At 38.3% G+C, this 24,651-nt stretch overlaps 1 protein-coding gene across 1 annotated transcript in view; it reads right to left on the reverse strand.

The window, feature by feature from the left end:
- LOC122807520 (collagen alpha-1(VII) chain-like) overlaps positions 1-24,651 on the reverse strand; it is a gene marked incomplete at its 3' end in the record, with an annotated part of 926,266 nt that overhangs the window by 144,029 nt on the left and 757,586 nt on the right. Inside the window, exons 22-24 of the mRNA XM_044078445.1 lie at positions 22,497-22,640; positions 12,579-12,701; positions 784-927 (exon numbers count right to left, since the gene is read on the reverse strand). Of these exons, the coding sequence (XP_043934380.1) occupies positions 784-927; positions 12,579-12,701; positions 22,497-22,640 (411 nt within the window). The remainder of the gene's footprint in view (positions 1-783; positions 928-12,578; positions 12,702-22,496; positions 22,641-24,651) is intronic.

Genomic DNA, 24,651 nt, shown 5'->3' on the forward strand with positions numbered 1-24,651 from the left:
TGTCTCTCTCTTATTACTTTTTCTGATCTGACTAAAACCTTAAATTTTACTCAAAATGTTTTGCTTTCAGTTTTTATGCTCACCTAGTCCAGACTCACCATTTAACTCCATGGATTGGGTTACAAGAGGCTTACTGCCTCATAAAACTGGCACTTTCGCACCCCTTTCACAGACAGATTGTTTTCCAGCATCTCTGCTAGTGACACATACACCAGGTACTAACAGCATGTGTGAAACACCAGGTACTAACAGCATGTGTGAACATTTCATGTCATTACATTTGGCTACTGACTGGAATAGACTAGAGGTATGCAGTAATTAATCATGTTATTTTATCAAGGTAGAAGCCATTTTACATATTCATGAAACCAAGCAATAACTGAAATTTTTTGATACAGATATATGTGAACTATGGACTATTTTATGCTTGACCTTCCAAGAAATAGCTAATGCTTTAATTCACCACAGACTCCAATTAACCACAAGTTTCACTCAGCTGATGTCTATATATTTTTTGTTTGTTTAAAACATTTTATATACAGATTTACACTGGCAGAATCTTAGTTATGAAGATGACATATAAACAGAATTGTTTGGCAATTGTTGATGCTGTTACAAAGTATACATATGTAATAATATAACAAAATGCCTTACGTATGTACTATGTGCTTCTTTTTGTATGTCCTGCTATTTATGATGCTCCACATTCATAGACATGTAGAATAAGAAAAAGTCAGGAATGGAAATCAACCATTTAAAAAAGCAGTTTCTTACAAGTCTCACCAGTTCTCACAGTGATGGTGGCTGGACTTCCTTCTCTGTCACCTACTAATGCAGAAACTCTGACCACGTAAACAGAATCAGGCCGCAAACCATCAAGGTCTAAGGATGTAATGTCTCTTGAAACAACTCTGGAGTCTTCAACACCTAAAAGGATTTTAATGAAAGATCAGAAATGTTCCGTAATACACATATTATATTTTATCATTCCATTTGAAAATGGAACATATAACCCACACTTTTTCCACACATTCACTTGCTCTTTTACCAGAGCGACAAGAATCCATCAATGAACATAAACAGATGATATAGTGAACAGACAAAAATAGAAGCAACATGCAGACATAATAATTACACACTTCCACATCTTCAGTAGACTTCTGTTTCTTGTAATGCTGAAATGCTGATAGTGTACAGTTTAAAATAATCTTCACAACACTAATTTATCTTTGACCCAGTTCCTCTTCTTTGTATTAATTTTTTTTTTTCTCGGATCAAGAGCATTTATCTTCATTATATATTTACATATTTATTCAAATATGTGAAGCAGCTAACATAAATTAAGTGGTTGACACATCCCTGCCATCTGCAGAACTTAGTAGTTATGTACCTGACCTTGTTCTGCTGTCATCCACCTATCCTGCCTCCCTTGTAAATCTCTGCTGTACTACATTCTAGCAGTTTCTTTCCCAAGAGGTTTTTGCAAGCCATATCACTATTTCTGTTAAAAAATACTTAAGTTTGGCCTGACTTGTACACCTTTCAGTTACCAGCTATGCTGTCTCTTTTGCCTCCCTTTCTTTGGCATGTCACTCCAAATGCCTTTTGATGGTTTGATGGTACCTAGGTTGATATGATGTAGTCCTGCTCTCTGTTTTCCTGTAAAGTGAGTATGTAAAAAGGAAGGCAAACTCTTCACTGAAAGGACTTCTCACCAAAAAAACGAAGAAATGAATATAAGATAGTGAGATAACCAACCACGATGTACAAATCCTTCTCTTGACTCATAAAATCCAAACAGTAGACACTGTATAAAACGAATTCCAATTTATTAAGAGAAATGATGAGCGCTTTCGCGTAGTACAGGGCTACGCTTCTTCAGATAACTTTCTTACATTTAGAAGCACATTTAAATACTAAAAAAGGCGGGATATTAATTGATTAATTACATTAATTAAACAATCAAGTTGTTAATATATTAACATATGCACTGCTAAACCCATAAAATATATATGCAGCAAATATTATTCATCAATCAATAGTGTTAGCTAACATTAACATTTTAACATAACTAACATTTTAAATGAACATTGTATAAATGTGTCGCTAACTAAATGGGTGAAATATTAAAAGTCATATATACAATTATTATATTGGTACTTCCCTTATATGATAATTGTATATATGACTTTTAATATTATTTGATGCGGAGCATTTAATATGTATTATTATTTATTAAATCATATGTTCAAGAATTAGAACTATATATACACAGGCGAGGAATATATGTTTCGCCCATTTAGTTAGCGACACATTTATACAATGTTCATTTTAAAATTTTAGTGTGTTGCTTTTTGTTTTGTTCAGTGTTAAAGTTTCTAATGTTAGCTAACACTATTGATTGATGAATAATATTTGCTGCATATATATTTTATGGGTTTAGCAGTGCATATGTTAATATATTAATAACTTGATTGTTTAATTAATGTAATTAATCAATTAATATCCCGCCTTTTTTAGTATTTAAATGTGCTTCTAAATGTAAGAAAGTTATCTGAAGAAGCGTAGCCCTGTACTACGCGAAAGCGCTCATCATTTCTCTTAATAAATTGGAATTCGTTTTATACATTGTCTACTGTTTGGATTTTATGAGTCAAGAGAAGGATTTGTACATCGCGGTTGGTTATCTCACTATCTTATATTCATATTCTTTTCCTGTAAAGTGTTAACATACAGCTCATGCAGCATTTCTTCATGATTCTGTTCTCTATTCAGCTTCTACAGTTTTGGCAACACTCTTCTGTATATACTCCAGAGGTTAAAGTCTTTCTTCCAAGGCATTAGAAAGGGCACATAACATTCTAGACTTGGTCTCATCATAGCCCTGTATGGTGACAAAATGACATACGCTCTTAATGAATTTAACCCATCGCTGTTTGTCAGCTCAGTACCCTCCTGGTCCCTGCCCATTCACTTGTACTTTTCTCATATGACTGAGTATGGAACCCCTTTTTTCTACCTTATTCTTCTGTAGGTCTTCTCCATACAACTAGTACATGATTTACAGAGTCTGCCTCTTCAAAGTGCTTGATTTTGTAAATGTTTACCCTGAAATCCAGCTTATTTCATTCTACCTACCTTTTTACTATGTCATATCTCACCTAAGGATGCAATTCTATTCATAGGTTCTGTACAAATGTTAGTAATATTAGCAAACCTGTTCTTTACTACATCCTAGCTGTATCAGAACAAAGATACTAAACAGTACCAGCAAATATTGACATCAGTCACGGCTCTCCTATTACTGGATTCAAACTGTCAAATTCTTTGCAGGCCGTCCTTCACATTTACAGTCTGTGAATTGGTTCATTATTTACCTCACTAAAATGGGTCATACTTAGTTTCCCCATTAGACTTTGAGGCAGTACGTTGTCACAGCTATTGATAATTCTTAAACATGCCATATGTTCTACTCAGCTCTTTCTGAATGTCTCACCTCTGAAGCAGTCATACCGTTGCATTAAACTCTTGGTCTTAGGAGAAAGACCTTTACGTGAAGTTTTGCTGTTGCCCATTGACTACGTCACTGGAATGGGATAACTTAGCAGTCCCATCCCAGACATTTGTATCCATCCTTTCTCACAGATGAGATTTACTTGCCTATGATTCCTCCCCTGAACCATAATGAGGCATTTACTACTATTACTCTTTAGTTCTCTTGGATGATATTTACATTCTGTAGAAAGATGATGGCTGTGTTAAACTTCTCAGCAACATAAATTTTCTTTTCAGTCTCCTTCCAGGTTACTGCAATACTTACCAGCTCCCCTCACTCCTAGCTAACCCCCCTTACAATACTACCCTGCTTTCACAGACTTATGATTTCACTGGAGAAGTATGTCTTAGTACTTCTGGAAGTAAAACCATTTATATCCATCTGTTCCCTTTCCATACTAGTCATTTCTTACAACCTGTCTATGTATGTTGGAAAGCCCCATCTGACATCTTTGTAGTTTCCTTGTGGGGCATTCCTAGTGCTTGTCATGCCCTTCCCTCTGTTCTTATTTATTTCACATTGATTATTGGGCAAGTCAACTAGTCAACAGACCCTTTTCATCCATAACCTGGACTCAAAGCCACATGTAACACACATGAAATTAAGACACAACAAAAGTTGTTGACAAAGTTTGATGAACAGAAAACAAAACAAACTGATTATGCATACCCATATATTTGCAGTTGTACACATATGTACAGTTCACACTTAGTAAATTTAGTCCATTTACGTGTGTAGCTACAGGCAGTATACTTCTGCATTTTGCACTAGGTTTTGGCTTATTTATATTATTGATAGTTGGTGCATAACTGTTGTAATGCATATCTGCAATTGATACATAATAGCTAGAATGCAGCAACAAACAGTTTAATAGGTAGTTTAAGACATTACAGGCTCTCAGTATTAGAATTTCTCATTTTTATAGTCTTGGGAGTAGTTAAGGCATTTAATGATTTAGGTGTTGCTCTCAATAATAAACTTGCCTTCGATCAACGTATTATCTCTATCAAACATAAGGCTATTTGTTGCAAGGTCATTACATTAAAATCTTTTATCTCTCAGGGACGAATGTTATCTGGTCTGACTTTGTGTGTTTCACACATGCTCTTTGAGTACAACACTTTTTACATTTATAGAAAAAGACAATTGCATTAGTTGGGAGTCTGTATAACACCAGTTTACCAAGAGATTACCATCTGATAGAGACTTGGATTATCCTGAGAGATGCAGGAAAGTAAATTTGTACTCAGGTCTATTACAGACATTTTAGATATTTTAGAGGGAAAGCAATCTAGCAACATTAGTATCCAATCATTCAATGGCAATCTTTTACAGTCAATGCTTAACTTAACCATATGCAGTAACACTCTGACGTTCAAACACAGAAACATTAATTTTGTTACCACAAGCATCATTCTTCAATATTACTATTATCCCAAAAAATGTGGACTAGATTGTTATCCACTATTAGACTTTCAACCAGTTGGAGTAATTTCAACATCTATATAACTGTTTCAAGAATGAAACTTTAAATTTCAATAAGTCAGTGTTTTTCAAACTGCCTTCAGACTGTAACACTGGAATTATTTATGAACCTATCTATGTGTCTGCATCATGAGCTGTGGAGGCTATCCCTTTTCTTTGCAGAAAAAGCATTTACCTTCTTTCAATAAATGGTCTTTTAATTTAGATTTGAACTGTTGTAGGGTAGATTGCATTTGCACCACAGATGAAATATGATTCCATGTTGGAAGCTTAGATGTTTTGAAATGCGGTCTGAGAAGTGCTAGGGCATCTTCCTGGTGAACCCTCAGTGAATAACTTTGTGGTCTAATTTATCATTTTAAGGGTGGGCAGTATTATAAGCCCCCTGCACACTAGTGATATTTATTATTTCTGGTATTTGGGGCAATATCTTCTACTGTTAAAACCCACTACTACATGCCATGAATCCTTATGAAAGGCAAATGAAAGGTTACAAGGCATTCATGTTTTCAAATGAGAAGCTTTTTCAGGTTTGAATCTGCGATGGATATACATGATCAAAAAATATTTTTGAAGGTTCTAGAGGGCCTCCTCAACAGTGTAGATGTTCACTGGTCACTTTAGGGGAACAGGCTACATCTAAATGGAAGTTTCTAAAATTGTGAAGAAAACTTACTAGTCACATCAAAGTTTTCAAAAAACATACTGTGTTGTCTAGCTGTAATGAGTAACTGGGAGCCTCATGATCAGAATATTACATCAGTTTTAAACAATGAAATATACTGTGGGATCTTGTCCTTTCATTTCCTGTTGTTATTTTACTACGATTTGCAAAACATTTGCAGTAGAATTTAGTGATGCTGAATGAGGTGATCCCTCACCTGTTAAACTGTATAGGAAAGGCATGATCTTATAGCTGAAGAAATATAACTTTCAGTTGAAAGAAAAACAACAGGAGAGTACAGCACATACTGTTTGGCCACTAGTGGTAGGATGAACCCCCCACCACCACCATAGTAGTGGTTATTCTAAACTTCCCTGGTTAATATCTAGAATTAAAAGCATCATTTTAATGACAGTCATATGAGAGGCTAGGATCAGTAGTCTAGCTGGGGTGGGACAAAGGGGGTAAAAGGTCTAGGTGCAAGGTGTTAGGAGACACAATCAGGAGATGCTGACTGACTGACTGATAGTGGAGTAGCAGCAATACTGATATACATTTTTGCACTGGCCTTTCTGAATGCTTGCACAGAAATTAATTTCAGTACTGCTTTTCTGAGGTTCACGTGTGGTATAAGTTGTAGCTAGCAGTTTGTTCATCATTATCATCAACCCTCTCTTTTTCCCCCATTTTCCCAATGCGGTTGGTGTGTTGTCAACCGTCACCCTCTCTTTTGATTCAATGCTACTCTCCTACCTTCTTCAACACTCATGACTGACTGATGCAGGTCTTCTCTCACACTATCCATCTACCTCTTTGTTGGACATCCTTGTTTCCTCTTGCTTTCTTCCTGTCTCTCCCAGATACTCTTTACCAGACTGTCGTCTGCTTTTCTGCACATGTGCCTGAACCACCGTAATCAGTTTTCTTTGACCTTGTCTGCAATTGGAGCTACTTTGGCTTCTGTGCTGATGTCGTCATTTCTTCATCTGTCCCACAGTGTGCACCCTACCACCCATATCAGGCAATCCATCTTTATGATCTCTAGCTTCCTCAACTGTCCTGCCTTCACTACAGAGGCTTCTGTACCACAGAGTTGCACTGGTCACACCACTGTTTTGTACACCTTATTTTTCAGCTTCTTTGGCATTCTTCTGTCATACACTACCCCTGACACTCTGTGCCAGTTGGCTGCAGCCCCTCTGATTCTAGCTTTGACCTCCTCATTCAGACTTTCCTTCTCTTCAAACACCTCTCCCAGATACTTGAAGCTGTTAACCTGTTCCAGTGTTTTCCGCCATCTCAATTTTCAGCTTCTTCTGATTTCCCCATTTGCTGACATTACAACTGTCTCATCTGTACTCACTCACATTCCATGAGCCTTTAGTTTTGCATTCTATTCCCCTATCCTTTGCTGAAGTTCTTGCTCAGAGTCTGCCTGTAATACCACATCGTCTGCATACAGCAACTTTGTTAATCTATCCCCTCCAACCTGTTTTCTAACGTAGTCCATCACAAAGATAAACAGCAGTGGGCACAGAGCTGAACCCTGATGCACACCCACTCCTACTAAGAACCCCTCTGAGAGTCCAAACACTGTTTGCACTTGAGTCATTGGGTCTTTATAAATAGCCTGCACCAATTTGACCAATGTTTCTAGGACTTCAAATGACTGCAAGACTGCCCATATCAGCTTTCTTGGTATCTTGTCATGCTTTCTCCAAGCCTAGGAATGCCCAACTAGAGTCTTTCCTCATGTCTAGCTTCTTCTCAACCATCTGCCTCACTGCAAATATTGAGTTACTTGTGCTGCATTCTGATCTGAATCTGACCTGTTCATCTCACACCTTACGTCTCTACTACCCCTTGTATTCATTTATCAATCACCCTCTCCAGAACTTTCATGCACTGTGACAGGAGTTTGATACCTCTGCACTATCCACAGTTGTGAATATCCCCTTTGTTCTTGAAAACTGGCACTAGTATATTTATTTTTTTGTCATCTGGGATATGTCTTTCTCTCCATACTGCTATGACTACCCTCAGAAGCCATTTCTCCCCTATCCCACCCAGCATCTTGATCATACCTGCTGTGATCTCATCCGAGCCTGCTGTTTACCCTGATTTCATTTTCCTCAGTGCTGTTCTTACTTCTTCTAGGGTGGGCTCCTCCTCTTCTTTCATCATAGGCTGTGTCTGGGGCTGTACAGCCTCAGAGGGGTTTTCTTCTCTCAAAAGCAGCCTTTGATGTGCTGTGGGCTGGTGAGCAGGCTTTTGCTGGCATCCCTTATGAAGGGTATCTGACTATCTTCTTTATCTTTCTGTCTTTGACTAGCAACCTAATAGTGTTTCTTTGTGCCATTTACTGAGTCACTTTCCAGAAGCTGATGGAGTGCCTCCGATGCCTTTTTCTTTGCTATTATAACTCCTCACTTAGCCTCTTTGTTAGCCAACCAGTATTCCTTCCTAGTCTGTTCCATCTTTTCTACCTCCCACTTTTTCTTGCACTCCTTTTTTCTTTTTATAACTTTTGGGACTTCTGCATTCTACCACCAGCCTTTCTTATGTACCTTGCTTCCATATCTGTCTCGGCAACGTATCTGTTCTATAGTCCTCATGGATCCTGTTTTGAGGCACTGCCATTCTTCTTCAACTCCACCTATGTCCTCTTCTTCTTGAGGTGCTACAGCCCAGAGTGATTCCTTTACCTTCTGTGTTTTTTCTTCAGTTAACTTCCAGGTCTTCAGCCTAGTCTCTGTTAACCTTAGCGCCTATTCTGACCACTTGTTGCAGCTGATTGTGGCAACCAGAGGTTTGTGCTGCAAACTGACTGGTCTGTTAACCTTAGTGCCCATTCTGACCACTGCTTGCAGCTGATTGTGGCAACCAGAGGTTTATGCTGTAGACTGACTGTTTCACTATGGATGACTTTGCAGTTACTGATTCTACCCCAGTGCCCTTTGTTTACTAGGAGGGAGTCCACCTAAGTTGCATGTTGGTCACTGTTGTATGAGATCTTATGACTGTCTCTCTTGTTGAACCATGTGTTGGCCACTATTAAGCCATTTTACAGGCAGAAGTCTAGAATAGCTTCTCTTTATTTATTCCTTTTGCCCTGCCCATGTAGGCCCAGGAAATACCTCTCAACTGTACAGATTTTTGCAAAATGTCCAGATTTTTGCCTCAAACATTTGGTCTATTTCTCATAAAATATGTTGGTTTCTGGCATATCACAGAGGACTGAAGTCACTAAATAATCACTAGATAATGACATACATTTGAGTTTCAGACTTCATATCCTTCAAAAAAATGCATGCTAACGCAAATCCTGTTATTCGAGCAGCTTTCTAAATTTATAAGAGCAATATTTAACATTTGTACCTATTTTCTGGGCCTTTCCCCCATTTTGTTTGGCTTTGTCCAGATTTCTTGGATTAACACATTGAGAGGTATGACGCAGGCAGTTCTCCTATCCAGTTCTGTCTGTTCCAATATGTGTATTCAGATTATCCATTATCAACACCAATTCATGTTGTCCTGGTTTATCTAGCAGGTCCAGCAACTGCTGTCTGACTGCATTATTTTCCTCATTATCACAACCTGCTGTGGGGGATATGCTGAGATTATGAACAGTGCCCTATCCTTACATTGGAGTCTGACTGCTGTAAGTCTATCACTAATTCTGAAGACATCCTCAGTGTCTTCCGAAGACTCTCCCTCACCACAATTCCCACTCCATTTCTAGTCTATCCTTCTCCCGAACAGTAAATTCTGGATCCTAAGCCAAGTGACATTGCTGCACTGCCCTTCCAGCTTGGATCTTGGATACATAATATCTCCAGCCCCCTTCTTACCATCATGTCATCCACTTCCAAGCTCCATCTGAGTTGGAAATTATATACAAATGACATACAACATGGCCTGTGCTAAAACCAGAAGCAATGTAGCGCATGTATTCAGATTTCATAAAGGTAGATTTTGTTTAATCACCTCCAGCAAGGCACTACAGTATAATCCTGGAATATGTAGCAAAGTATATGTAATGTGTACCATGCTACAGAACATGGTTCTATGAAAACAGGTAGCGCAGCCTGATAACACTGTGGTGAGACATGCCATACATGATGTAACAGCAGTAGGAGGTCAGGGAGAAGATACAGGGGAAGACAATGCACTAGCAGATCCCCAGCTTTGACAGAAACTAACACAGTAGTGTGGCATGGCAGGTGCTTCAGGCTCCAGTGAGGCCATGCACTCAGCAGCAACTTTTAATGGGGACATCTGAACCTGTGCATGTGGCTGCTCCTTCCTTTCCCACAGTGCCTCTGAGTCATTACACCATGTCATCCACAAGTTCACACTGGATGTGCTGACATCAGCCCCCTATTGTCCGACTGTGCTGTACTCTTCACCAGTGAAACCTGTGAATGCATGAAAAATATGATATTGTAAACTCATGGACATATGCTATGAGTATCTCTTTTGACATGCATCATGGTACACATGGAAAACAATGCTATACAGTATTTTAGAAAATGCACTTTGCAGGCAGGTTTTTCACATGCAGACCACAAATGACTATTAGAACAGTTGTGAAGACAGCAATGGTCATATACGCTCTGAACAATATGCAGAAGTGTATGTCACAGCCTATTTACTTTGGTTACTACTTACCTGGTGCTTCTTGTACTGACACATAGGTGGAAGCTGCTAGGGCTGCTATTACATACAAGCCACCAGCTGACATAAGGGGCTGGTCCTCCTACCCAGACAGCAACACCAAAGCTCCTCCAACTATGTCAGTCACTCTACTATTTGTGGGCCTCCCCTGCAGAAGTCCTCCACAATGTTCCAAGCCTTTTGCTTTGTATGGGAGATCATATCTGTAGCCTTCCTTCACAACTGCTGTAGGCATCTATTATGGCTGTCATGGAGTTCACAACCTGCACCATGCCCTGCCAGATCTTGCCCCTGACATGCTGGTCTGCATCATCTTTAGCCAATAAGCACCTTCTATGCACATGAAAGTAAATTAATCCTCAATTAACATACCCTACCCACATAACCTTTAGCTACCTCCTTACTAACATACCCCACCAAACAGATGTTCAAGGAACTCGGGGACAAAACTGTGTTGGGTTGCACAGCTAGGCATGTAAAGACTCTGGTGGTCATTAGACTAGCATAAACCTATGAACTTAAATGTAAAGGGTTATATATCTTAACATACAACTAATTGTTATTGTTGCAAGATGCTGCAGCTGCAAGAGGTTCCATATGGGCAGACCACGCAGATGTTCTCGCAGTAAATCACTGAATACAGACAAGTTATTAAAACTAAAGACAACACAAATTCATTAACAAAAAGGTGCATTAGCAAAACATGCAATAAGTTCTCAAATTTCTATTTTTTTTTTTTGTAGTTAAACATCTCTTACCAGATGTAAACGGGGCAATTTAAACAATGGATTGGAAGTCAGGGAGTTGAAATGGCAGATTTTACTAGAGGTTGACAAGATTCCAGGACTAAATGAAACCTTAAACAGTAAATGTATGCTAAAACCTAAGGCATTTGGTAACTGATCAGTTCTAACATATTGATTTTTTACTCAAGTATTATTACTATTACTATAAATTTTTATGGTATTTATTATAAATAAATAGCTTTTTACAAGCAATTGGCCAACTATTTTCATATGATCTCTTTTATATTTTAGAAGTGCATTGATTTGAATGGGAGGTATTCTGAAGATTTTTTTTAGGAAATAAAGAACAAAAACACGTTATAATACACTGAGACTTTCTTTTCCTGCAAGTTAATTTTTTGTTTGCTTGTTTGTTCACTGCTATCTCTCGCTTTGGCATTTCTCAGTTTTTTTGCCTTCTGGACCAGACAGCCAACATGCCAACAGCCCATCCTGTCACTTTCAAACTTTTACACCCCCCCCCCCCCGGGGGCAATTAGGAAACTGGGCTAGCCTCCACAAATAAACTTTATCCTCAACATAGTAGAATTGAAAGTATAAATTTTCCAAGAGTGTGCTAACTCAGAGTATCGTCCCTGCTCTGAGAAAAAGTTATGTTGGATGATGTGTACATATAACAGAAATGCACTAAGCAGCATAGTTCAGAATTCTATGATATAAAAAGGCAGACATTTTATTCTACCTTAGGGTGCGGATATGTTGAAATTCCACATAAAAGAAATGTAGTCCAAGTAATCACCACCACAGCTGCTATAATGCACAAAAGTCTTTTATTAACACAGTTATTGAGCGCTTTCCTCTCAGTAAGTAGCGACTTCATCAGAATAACAAAGAAGGCATAAAAAAGGCAGTTTAAATACTAGCATCAATTGAAATTCCACCAATGAAATGTTAAATGTAATTCAAAACCTTCACACATCAATTAATTAATTAAAAAAGCCTGGATAGGATCACCACAAAGCAAAGCAAAGTTTTACAGCATATATTAAACAGTATAATGGTGCAGTGTTTTTAACCAAACTTTTTAAAAAAAAACACATATACCTTATAGTTTGCTATGTTTCATCTGCTTTTTCATGTAACATAGGAACAATAGAAATTGCATTGCATGCATGCATTGCATTGTTGAAATTCCAGACTGGCCAAAGTCTAACAAATGAATGTTGTCTGAAAACTGAACTCCATCATTTAAAATGTAACGTTATGCCAACACTGTGAAGCTACATTTTATGCCACACTTTTCATGGCTGCCCCACCACATCACAGATAGATGTAAACATGTATGTCCCTCCATTGTGGTGTGCTGTAGCTGAGTTGTTTTGTCCGGTTACTCTCAAGAATAATACACTTCAAGGAACATTAAAAAAATAGTAATTCAAGCAGAATTTACCATCACTGTGTTGCCATGTAATCTTATAGCCTGTTGCCCTGGTAACCTCTGCCCACGATATCCGTACTCGTCTACTTTCAGACTCAATCTCCTGCAGATCGGTAACAGTTCCAACTTGGAGACCTTGAGAAAGAAAGGCAGAGGGTGAAAAAAGATTACAACTAGTAAATGAAGGAGGACCCGAAAGATGTGCATATGACTACATATAAAAACAAGATTTTTAATTTGTCAAATCCTCATCAGGTTCAGTTGTTAATATCTTAAACTGTTTATTTTTGCCCTTTGATGTCACACACCACAGAATAATGCAGTATTCACTGGAAACAGAATGCCAAACTGATAACCAGGCCCTGTGCACTGTAGGAAGCTGCTGTAGAAAGGTGGTAGTATGTACTATGAGCAGCGGTCATAGATGAAGGCTGTTAGCTCAGGCCAGAAGAGAGTTATCAATAAACAGCCTGTGTGAATCAGACCCATCCAGAGGAAAAGGGGGTTTATGCCAGCTGGAGGAATGACAGGCTGCCCTATCTGTAATGTGAACTTATCATATCACCAGCGAGGCTGGAGAGGCTATGATCAGCAAGTGGGGAGTAAACAAATGAGAGTGCTGACAACATGGTGCATCAGGTTATGGATGTGAGTACCTATGAAAAAAATGATTAATCACAAAAGCATGAAGGGTCCACGCCAATTATGCCTTTCCATTCTCTTCTTTAACACATGATCTTTGGGCTTGCAGCTGTCAGTGTACTCTAAGTTATTTTTTCATTAAAATTCAGAGAGCATAGAGAAACAGAAATGGTCATGGAAGAACTACAGGGCACAGACGGGTGGGAAGGGGTTTAGTTGCCTCTGAACACAGTAGATATGGCATCTGCTTCTTAATAAATTACTCAGCACTGATCAGAAGAATAACCTCTTTACATCATAAGGTATTCAGCAAGCTGTCATAATCTACATATGAATCTATGGCTCCTTTTATTTCCACAGTACACACATAAGCAAACATAAATGTGTAAAACAAATCTGAAGAATGACAGATGTGTCCTCTGATTAACTAAGCTTGAAGATGACTACAAAATTGAGTTTATTGACCCCCCTCTAACACCTGTACCCCTCTGAAGGAACCTACCTATTTAACATCTGGTATACTGAAAATGAGATCAAATTAAACATAAAACGGTGTAGCATTGTTTCATTTTGCAAACACCTACCCTGGTGATATAATATAGATGATATTCTTCTAATTAAATGTTAATGTAGTCGGAGATCTGGATACCTGGTTTGACAGTTCCGTCTCCTTCCAGCATCACATGGGAACTGTAGTCAGAAGATCCTTTTACCTAACACAACTAATAGCCAAGAGTATATCATCCAGATGTAAAGATATCATTGTTCCCTTATATTCAACACTGATTAGACCAATGATATTACACAACGCCCCCTTTTGGATGTACATCACTCAGCATATCAAACAAGTGCAAAAGTCCCTTCAGGCTTAAAGATTCTGAACTGCCAGATTAGGTGAGAAGCTCTATCCTTTTACTCACCATAGTATAGACTCTTAATGGTTGACCCCTGCCTTGACTACCATACAATTAGGGATCTTATTTCCTTGAGCTCCTATATATGTGCAAATTTAACATATTTAGCAAATGCCAGAACCAGGGATCTAAATCTTCACTAGCAGATAAATAAAATGCAGTGGAGAGATAGACTCATTATGAAGTACATTCTCCAGCTGTAGAATAAGCTGCCCTTTAAGGTTAAGCATCAAGATACATTATTATCCTTCAAGCAGAACCTAGACAACTGGATGGGTACCCTCAAATTTACCCAGCAAATAATTTGCCTGGCTCTCCTTGAAACTCCAACAAATCCAAGGAATCCTATGAATGACTCAACAGTAGGCTTGAAGACCTCATGATTTTTACATCAACTTTTTGATTAATTCTGACTTGTGCCAATATCCCTCACTAAATACACAGATCTGGAATATTCAAGTAAAAAAGTACAGTAAGATGGACAGGATAAGATTCTTAGTTATGTGAACAGTGCTTGGCATACAATATAATAAACAGATGCAAAACTAATAAATCATTGTCTATCAGTGAAATGACTGATCACTTTTACAGCAATGAGTGTACTCCATGCACTACAAATAAATTCCTAGTAAAGATTATTGTATTTGGCATATCCCTTTTTAATTTTCCAAGTCTTTTGGGTTTCTAATACCATGAAGGGAATGGATCCCATTCCTAAGTCAAAGTATGATTAAAGTTCATGAAATTAGTATTGTTTCAGTTTTTGATGTCAGACAAAAGTGCTCTTTGCAACACCCACAGTGTGCCCAGTAATGACTCCATCTGCAATTTGTACGGAGTTACATGTTTCGGTACATATCTAAGTATGACTTTAAGTCCTTTTTATAAGACCTGTTGCTGATACAACTACTATTGGAACTGTCTGGGTATCCCTCCACATTGCCCTTGTTTCTGCCTGCATATCCTGGTATTTTATGACTTTGTGTCTCTCTGTACGTAAGATACTAAAGTCACTGTGTGTAGCAATTTCAATGACCATTGTTACTTTTGTCTTCTTTTCATGGCACTATACCTGGTTTTCTTGCATCTATTTTTGAACTATTTGTAATGGGTGACCCACGTGACCTAAACTTCACCATTTTCTATAATGTTTTGTGGCTCGTGTTTCCAATGTTTTTGAGCTATCTCAGTATTATAATGTTTGCACAATTCCTAATGCAACAGTCTTGCCACATTATTATGCCTTTCAGTATACAGTCCTTCTGCCATTAGAATATCACAATCATCGACAACATGTGCGACTGCCTCCAATTCTGTTTTACAAAACCTACATTTGTCTGTTTCTCCCACATGTTCAGTACTTTGTAAACCAACATGTACACAGTCCACTGTCTTGGGCTGCCAATATTAACCTTTTGTCTTTTGGTTTAAATTCACCTCTCCTTAACTATTCCTGTGTTCGATCCTGATCAACATGAGGTTGTTCCAACAGTTTTCTATACTTGCAACTATATTTATGCATTTCCACATTTCTTGCCTTCTCATCTGATCCTTTACCTTATATTCTTTCTTTTGCTTTTTGGCACATTCAGTTGCTGCCCGATTTTTATCTACTTCTGATTTTATTTCCATTCCTGCTTGACACCTATGTTCCCTCTAAACAAAGCAGGGTAGTTATCTTAGACTTATTCTCCTCATGTTTTAAAACTTTCACTATATTTAGGTCTTGTGAGGTCAGCAGATATGCATGCAGTCCTACAACTGCATATCTATATACGTAATCAAGTTCGAGGAGGACAATATGTCCTTCAGAATGGGGAATATATACTCTTGGTACACACTGATTTTTATAAATCATCTGAGAAGCATGAAGCATCCTTCTTGTTTTTCAGTCCAGCTGATCCAACACCTTTTGGGGTCAGTCAGTCAGTCACTCCAAAACTGTAAGTTAGGACAGGAAGAGCAAATTGGTTTATAGCTTGGACTTTGTTCCTAGATGTCAGTGCTGTTTTCAGTATTAATTTTAGTCTTCTAAAATATCACTTACTAAGTTTTATTTGCATTTGCTCATGTTTTATTTTTGATCCTTCAATATATTCCCAAATATTTATACACTTCCTCTTGCTAAGATTTTTTTATATCACATTACTGTCCCAGGCTGATGATTTCTTTTGTGCTATGGCTTTCCTGCTTTAAAGGTTGCTTTTGCACATTTATCAATACCAAATGACATTCTTATATCATCTGAAAAGGTTTTGACCACTTGCAGTTGTGCTTTCAGTTCATCATCTGATAAACTACACAGTTTTAATCATCCAGAAAAAGAAGATGAGAAGTCTTTACACTTTGTTGTTTTCTGGGAGCCAAACTGCAGCCATGACATAATCCGTTAAGTAGACAGCTTAATGGGTTAAGGGCAAGACAAAATAATGAGTGACAAAGCATCACCCTGACATATCTCCCTTTGAATTTGTATCTCTGGAATAATAATTTGTCCTTTATATCTTGGCTTAACTGCAAAGTGATTTGCCACGGTTTCATTGTCGCTGCAATGTAATCGATCAGTGTTGTGTGTATCTTATAGATTTTTAAGCATTCTTTTATCCATGAATGTGGGATACTGTCAAATGCTTTTTTGTAGTCTATCCATGCCATACTTAAGATTCTTCCCCTTTTTACAATTCTCCATTATGACTTTATTTAACAACAAATAATCCTTTGTTCCGTATGACTTTCTTTTACTGCCCTTTTGTTCTACTGCCATAATTGAGTTTTCTTCTAAATGACTATAAACTTTGTCAGCATCAATTCTACTGTATAGTTTATATGTCGTCAGAAGGCAAGTTATTGATCTATAGTTTTTAAGATAGCTTGCAGGTTTGCTCTTAGGGAGTATTGTTTTTCCTGTTGTTAACCAGGTTGGTGTCCGTTCAGGGTGTACATATAAATAGTTCTTACTCATGGCTAAATCTTCATGTAAAGATCTTCTGGTTAATAACATCTGCTGTAGACTACAGAAAACATGCCAATCTACTATGGAACTATTTCTGCCCTCCTCTAATACAGCATCAGAAGGAGGGTAGGTGAAATGGAATAAGGAAGTAATAGACAGTTGTTCAGTGTACAGTAAACAGAAACACCAGTTTATTAAACTTTTAGGTCCATTGACATAAGCAATGTAAAGACTACACAATTTAGAACAAGAAAGCCCACTTTACAAGCTGAGGGTATCATTACAACAAAAAGAAACAAATCAACATGATCTTTTAAGTTAGGACACTCTGATGGCAAACAAATGGGTTTTTGTATGTTCAAGGTGTTTAGCTCTGTTCTTCAGAATAGCAAGAACTTAAGTGCTATTACAGGGAAATTTGGTATATGTTAACTCTGAAACTACTGTAACTGCTGAATATTCCCTCTTCTCTGAGGTACAGCAATCTCAGAGTTTTACTAAGTAGCAGAGTTGTGGGAGTGTAGCTTCTATATTAAGGGTTCAAGGGCCATATGCTCTGCTTTTTAGGTGGAACAGCAAGTTTCAGATTTTACTATTTTGTTCCAAAAACTGCCCTTACTTTTTCAGACTTTCTTGACTTTCAACAGTATCTTCAAATTCCAAATAGGACCCATACAAAAAGCTGTTGTAGCTTTTACAGCTGCATTGATCCCGCTCCTACTAGTATGTTGCTTAACAGGCAGTGCCGAGCAACATACCAATAGCCTCAAAAATAAACCCCTAAAAAAAACACCTCCTTTCCACAACAGGAAAATCCCTGTCATCAAATGAATCCCCTGTGGTGCAGGTAAACCTGCAACCACACACAACCTTCTCCCACCTCCAGACAGTGATGCTGGTGAGTTCCCACAAACTGGAGCTCCATTTGTTACCATAGTATGGTAATGATCTATGCCCTGCTAAGGTGCATAATAACTGCAATCTTTTTATGACTCATATTCATTCATAAAGATAGCACACTTTGAAGTAGAGTATGACAGCTGAATAGTACACACTGTGCTGTATGCTTAATTAAGAAGAAACAGAAATAAGGCAATGACTAAATGTAAAAAAATGAATATTTTAGTCGTCATATTGATTAATGCAGACTCAGTGCTCAATATTTATCAAAACTCAGATTAGTTTGGTCAGCTACTTATCTGAATCTGATCTCCACTTTAGTGACATACTGATATACCATTACAAGGTATGTTACTACATGCCCCTGGACTTCAGGCACAATAACAATGCAGAAAAGAGTAAATCTTATGCTAAACCTATCAAAGCAATCAAGCTGGAAGAGGGGTAGAGCAGTTTTCAATATTAAACTAAGACCAAAAAATGTCAACTTCTGGATATATCAGTAATGCAGAAGAGACTATGTAAAGTTCTCATACATCAGAAATAGCCATGTTTCACAGACCACTATAAAAATCAATGAAAAATACATTTTAGTGTGGTTAGAATCTCCGGAAATGGGAGAAACATCAGAAAGGATTCTGCAACACAACACATTGATGTTCCTAGGGCAGAAAACTTAAAATAATCCACTGCTAGCAAGATTACATGGGGCACAACAATCATTTAAGAGTGTCTGGTAAACAATAAGCTGGTGAGAGGAACAGAAACATTTGAAATTTAGTCTGTTCTTCTAGAAAAAAGAGCACAGAGTGCCATAATGAAAAAAAATTGGACAAATGTGAGCATTAAAACTTCAATCAGTTGAAATGTGCGACAGTCCTTTTAGGGCGTATGGTTATGAGAAAACTGTATGAGTCATAAAGAATATCAAGTGCAGTGCCACTCAAGTCCTGGGAATTTCTGATTCTGCATCAAAACTTTTCAGCATCAGAATGGTTATATTTTTAATTGAAACAGACAATAGCAGATATGTGAAATATTGCTTATTTTAATTTTTTGTCTTATTGTAGTTGCCATTTGTTAACTAGGTTAGTAGACTTGTCCAAAGACCCTTTTCAGACAAGGCCTGGGCCATAGAGACAAAACAAGGATGGTACTCAAACAGTAAGATGTGTGCAAAGCAGCAATGCTATATATTTTTTAATGCCACATACTGTCTAGTTTTTTCCTGTAAAAATGGGAAATGCGGAGATGAGGTTATTTTCCCCTCTTCCCCTTCCTTTAGCTGACTCCTCTCCTCACCCAGATCAACCCGACCCACCTTAACTTTCATCAGGCTCATCCCATTTCACTGGTGCAGCATCATACTTCGCCACAAGTGTGCCCTAATCCTCTCCCACCTGGATGGAGCTTTGTGAGCTCTTCAATCACTGCCTACAGGAGGTACATGCATCCTTCCACAAATGAGCAACCTCCCAATCAGTACGCTGCTTATAGCAGAGAGTCCATCGGGTTTTAATGCTTTTTCTTGCAGTTAGCTTAGGCCATCCCTCCCCCAAGATGGGCTTGCTGGCATCAGCCTCTCACTCCCATCCTTCTCCAGTCTGATCTTTCCAACATCCACATCACTAATTAACCACAAGGCAGAGTAAGGACTTTATCACTCACACAGGGCCAGACAAACAGGCATAGTTATTGACCTGAGGGGAAAGTCTGCCTGAAGGATGTATCATAATAAAATATAACCTCTGGTGCCTCACTTCTGGCCAATGCATGATCTGACCTTAATAATAATTCTAAATTTAAAGAAATATCTCAGAATGTCATACACCATCATGTATTCAGACCAAGACTTGTGTGAAGATTTCATTGGTGGCTGTGTAACGGGCAGTCATAGTACTAAAGGAGATCTGTCCCAGAAATCAGACAGGAACAGCCTGTGCACAGCAGCAGTTTCCATGTACATAACAGTTGTAATATACTGACCTCTGCTCTTTATTGTTAGTTCACAATGGCCCAAAATTTCTTTTGTGGCTACAGAATAAGGGACAAATTATTATGATGGCAAAGTCTATTCTGCCCATGGAAAAACGATGGTAGCTTAGAACTGGGTCAGAGTAATTGTGAAAGACATCTGTTAGTCAATGATGAATCAGAAAGAAAGTCCATGAAGTTCACATAGCTGTTCCCCACACTGACATAAGTGCATCTGATTCTGCTATTCCCTGTGGGAATCTGATTTCCTGGCTGAAATAAAAAAAAAGAGTCTAAAAGCACCAGCTGAACTGTTGATTTCAGGATTGTTTATGAGTGCTACTCAACCAATAAAGCAGATTTGTACTGTTCAGTCAGCCATGTCATGGATTTTTTTATATGCCTACAGGTAGTTGGACCCTTCTGTGTAATGTCTCCTGTGCACTACACATAGCCTCTCACTACAGGGTTTCCGTATTAGACTGATTTAAGTTAGTTACAGTGGTTTGTACCATCTCTGGTTGTTACAGATATGACAGAGGAAATTATGACATATTTACTATACTACTGCATGGTATATTTTGAATCAGGGTCAGATAAACCAGACTGATTGTTCTTAATGCTGGGTATTCAGAGATAATTCATTGCAATGACTTTGGTCTCTGGAGCTAGTAGATGGTGTGGCATTTCCCCATACTGTTAGATAGAAGGTTGAAGAATGAGGTTGATGGGGTTTTGCATTTTATAGGCGAGTGCTACATTCTAACCTGCTGCTGTTGCTACAGATTAAGCTTAATGATTTTTGTCTTCGCAGAGCTGATGTCTAAAAATTGTGATACCACTTCTATGAATGACAACAAAAATTAACAGAATTAGGAAACTGTCTACACTTTTAAAAACTTAGTGATAAACTCTTAATTTCCTTTCTAAAAAGTCCAACCTTGAAAAAGGGACTTTAGAGCTTACATATCCAAGAACAGACACTGGACAGCTTTATTCAGGTAAATCTTCTCAACGCCATTTTTTAATTAGCCAAGTGGACTCATTCTTCACCACATAAGAGATGGACTGATGGGGCTGATTGTCCACTTTCACCATGGCTTTAATATTTTTGAGTAGCTGGGTCTTCTGCTCTGGATCTGGTAGTAGTGCTGCTAAAGCTAGATTGTCCTTTAATAGTTTCCCTAAATGTCTATTAATATATTGCACGTGCCTGGCTACCATCATGGTAAGCACAGTAGTAGATTATATTTTGCCAACTACTCAAGGTTTCTTGACTTTTTGTCTGGGAGCAAATGTTTCCTGTGTTTAGACGATTTTTGAAATTCATGACTGTTTCTTCTAATCTTTAAGGTGTAAGAAGAGTAATTCACTAAGAAATCAAATGACCAGGAAGGCACGGTGCTGACATCTGCTCATCGCAGTCAATGATGGTAGCTCCTCTGGTGCCAACTGTACCCTGAGCTATAGAGGCCAAGCAGGTCTAGCTCTTTTAATATCTACTTATTTTATGTATCATATATTGGGTCTTGGGAATGGAAAGTCAATTTGCCCCTCATCTGATGACCATTAGAAATTGATATAGATTTTCATTTATTACATGCCACTCCATTGCTTGAAGTCAAGGACTCTAACAGGAAGGGAAGTAAGACAATTTTCAAAGCTTCCTCCATCATCATTTCATAATCATCCAGGTCTTCTGTTTTTTCCTCAACCAAATCCACTTTGAAGATGGATATAACATTCAGATTGAGACTTTTTAGAAAAAAAAGCAGCCTTGAAAGTATCTGTAGAAAGCCATACAATTCTGAATGTAAGACCATCTGATAATTTCTGTAGTCAAGTGGAAAGCCTGAGGAATTACTCTGAGAATGCTAGAGTACTAATGCTTTGGAACTTGGAATATTTGTGTACAGCAGAGTAAGAACTCTTCTAATGTCATTACATCCTACAATCAGCCAGAGAGGGAAATGTGGGTATTGAAATGATGCCCCCCCACAAACTGTGAGCAAGATGGGCCCTCTGTCAACAGACTTAAATAAGGATTGGCACTACAGTTCTGAAAAGGAACTGGATAACCATCTAATGCTACCGGTCTATGCATGAAGCTAATCATAAAGCATGAAAAGGGACTGGATAACCATCTAATGCTAACGGTCTATGCATGAAGCTAACCATAAAGCATGAAGGCAACCAATAGACAGATAACATTGCTTCCTTGCCTGTCTGATGCCTTCAAAAAATGGCCTGATGAAGTGAGCCACAAAAGGCAAAAGGCAAAAAAAAAAAAAAATATATATATATATATATATATATATATATATATATATATATATATATATATATATATATATATATATAAGAATAGGGGAATAGGGTTTCTGGTAGTATTTTTACAAGCCTTTATCCCAACCTCATGGCAGCCTTTGGTCATCGTTACTAAGCAGACATGTGCAACATAATGTAAACCACAGTTGTCTTATGTCTGTTTTTTCATGTGTGCTTTTGTTAAATTTCTGTCAGTTAATTTTGAATGATTTTTCTTACCAGTTCTTGCAATGATTGTGGCAGGGATTCCTTCTCTGCTCCCAACACGGGCAGTGACACCGACTGTGTATGCAGAATTTTCTTGTAGGCCTTCAATGTTGTATGCAAAAACATCACTGGCCACAATCCTGGAGAATTCTCTACCTGCAAAGGAAAAAATAAGAAGAAATGAGAAATTCAAGTTGTTGATGTCTAACAATTGGGTAGTCTCATCGGTATTATGGAAGCAAAGAGCTGTGAACAAAGATTCCCTATTTCTTTTCCACTTCCATGTAGCATTGCATAACAACTGTATGTAAAGTCTGTTTTTCAATAAAATGTAGATTTAAATCTCAGCTGCTGGCTAATGTGTTATACTGGCTAGCTACGGAAATAGTGATTCAGGGGAAAGTAAGCATAAAGAAATCTTGTGACAAATTGATTAGATGCCTGACTACAGCATTTTGCCTGTGTTAAACTGAATCACTGTACTAAGATTTGCAGAGAACAAAGAGGTGAATAACAATGTAATATGCTACTGAAAGTCTATAAAAAATCTTAGAGAGTGGTCGTGTCAAATGCTAAATGAAAATCTCTTCTGCCACTGCTGGATTGACAGACCACTCATGAGGCTGCAGAATACATCTACTGAGTTTGTCTGCTTCACCCTGGAACTCCCCGGAATATGCATTGCTATCAGAAAGCTGGGTGAAGAAATCTCCCACTGACATACTCCGACAGCTTTTCAACAAAGAGGGTAAGACTTGGTTCCTCCCTATTTGTTGAAGTACGAAACTTCTGACATGTTGTCCATTTGAACTGCAATTGTTCCCAGAGGAAAAGCTGACTGAAAGGCTTGCAACACTAAAAGCACTGCTCTTACTTCCAGAACACTGATGTGCAAGTTGGCCTCTAAGGAGGACCAAGTGCCTTGGACAGTCTTGCCCAGAAAATGCCCTCCACCCCATCTGAGAGGCATTCGTGGTCACTATGACTTTGGACTCTGGAAGAACAAAGGGGTGGCCCAGAAGAATTTGTTCGGAATGAATCATTGATTGGGGATATTAATCTCATCTGACATGGGTTGATATAGCATGGACCACTGAGATGTTAGTAGCCATTGTAAAATTCTCAGGTGAAATCTGTCTAAGGGAACTAAAGTTATTGTTGCTGCCATTAAACCTAGAACCTGTAAGACTAGTCAAGCAGGATCTTTCTTTCAAATAATTTTCTGAACCTGAATCATAATTTTTTGAACTGTTGTTGGAGGAAGGGATGCTACGGTTGATGTCACATTTAGTATTGCCCCTATAAACTGTAATCTCTGAGCTGAAGTCAGTTGGGATTTGTTGTGATTTACAGTTTTTCCTAGGTACACACAGGTCTTAAGAATGTAATCCCTTGCCTCTGCCAATCAATGACTGGTTGGAGCAGTAATGAGCCAGTCGTCCAAGTACGGAAACACCCGAAATCCCTGCAGTCTCAAGTGAGCTACTACTACTACTGCTATACATTTGGCGAACACCCTGGGGGCTGTGGTGAGGCCAAAGGGCAGAACTTTGAATTGGTAATAACTGGATTCCAGCCAGCAGTGGAGGAATCTTCTTGAGCATCGGTCAATTTTTATGTGGTAGTATGCATCCCGAAGACCTAGTAAGCACATCCAGTCATCCTTTCTGAAAAATGGAAGAATTGACTGTACTGTGACCATCAGGAATTTTGTTTGTCAAACCAATTTGTTCAGCACACTGAGATCAAAATTGGTCTCCAGTTCCCTGTCTTTTTTGGCAATAAAAAGAATCTTGAGTAAATTCCGCATCCTCTCTGGTCTGGTGGGACTTCCTGGATAACTATTTATCTAGCAGTTTTTGAATTTCTAGAACTGCTGGTTCTGCTGACTGGGTGGGACATCAGAGATTTTTTTGCAAATGAGGGAAGGACTGGAAAAGGGTATGATATAACCTCTGGATATGATCCGTTGCACCCAAGAATTTGTTGTTATATTTTGCCAGGTGCTTTGGTGCAAGGATAAGCATCCCCCGACTGCCTCCAGAGAAAGACAATTGGTCTTCCTTTCAGGAACGTGAAAATGCTTATCTGGAAAGGAGTCCCTAAAATCCTGATTCTGAGAACCACCTCTGCCGCATGGGTGTTGTCTTTCATTGTAGTCCTCCCT

The sequence above is a fragment of the Protopterus annectens genome, chromosome 7.part1, assembly GCF_019279795.1.
Source record: "Protopterus annectens isolate FY-2018-M chromosome 7.part1, PAN1.0, whole genome shotgun sequence".
Classification (NCBI taxonomy): Eukaryota; Metazoa; Chordata; order Ceratodontiformes; family Protopteridae; genus Protopterus; species Protopterus annectens.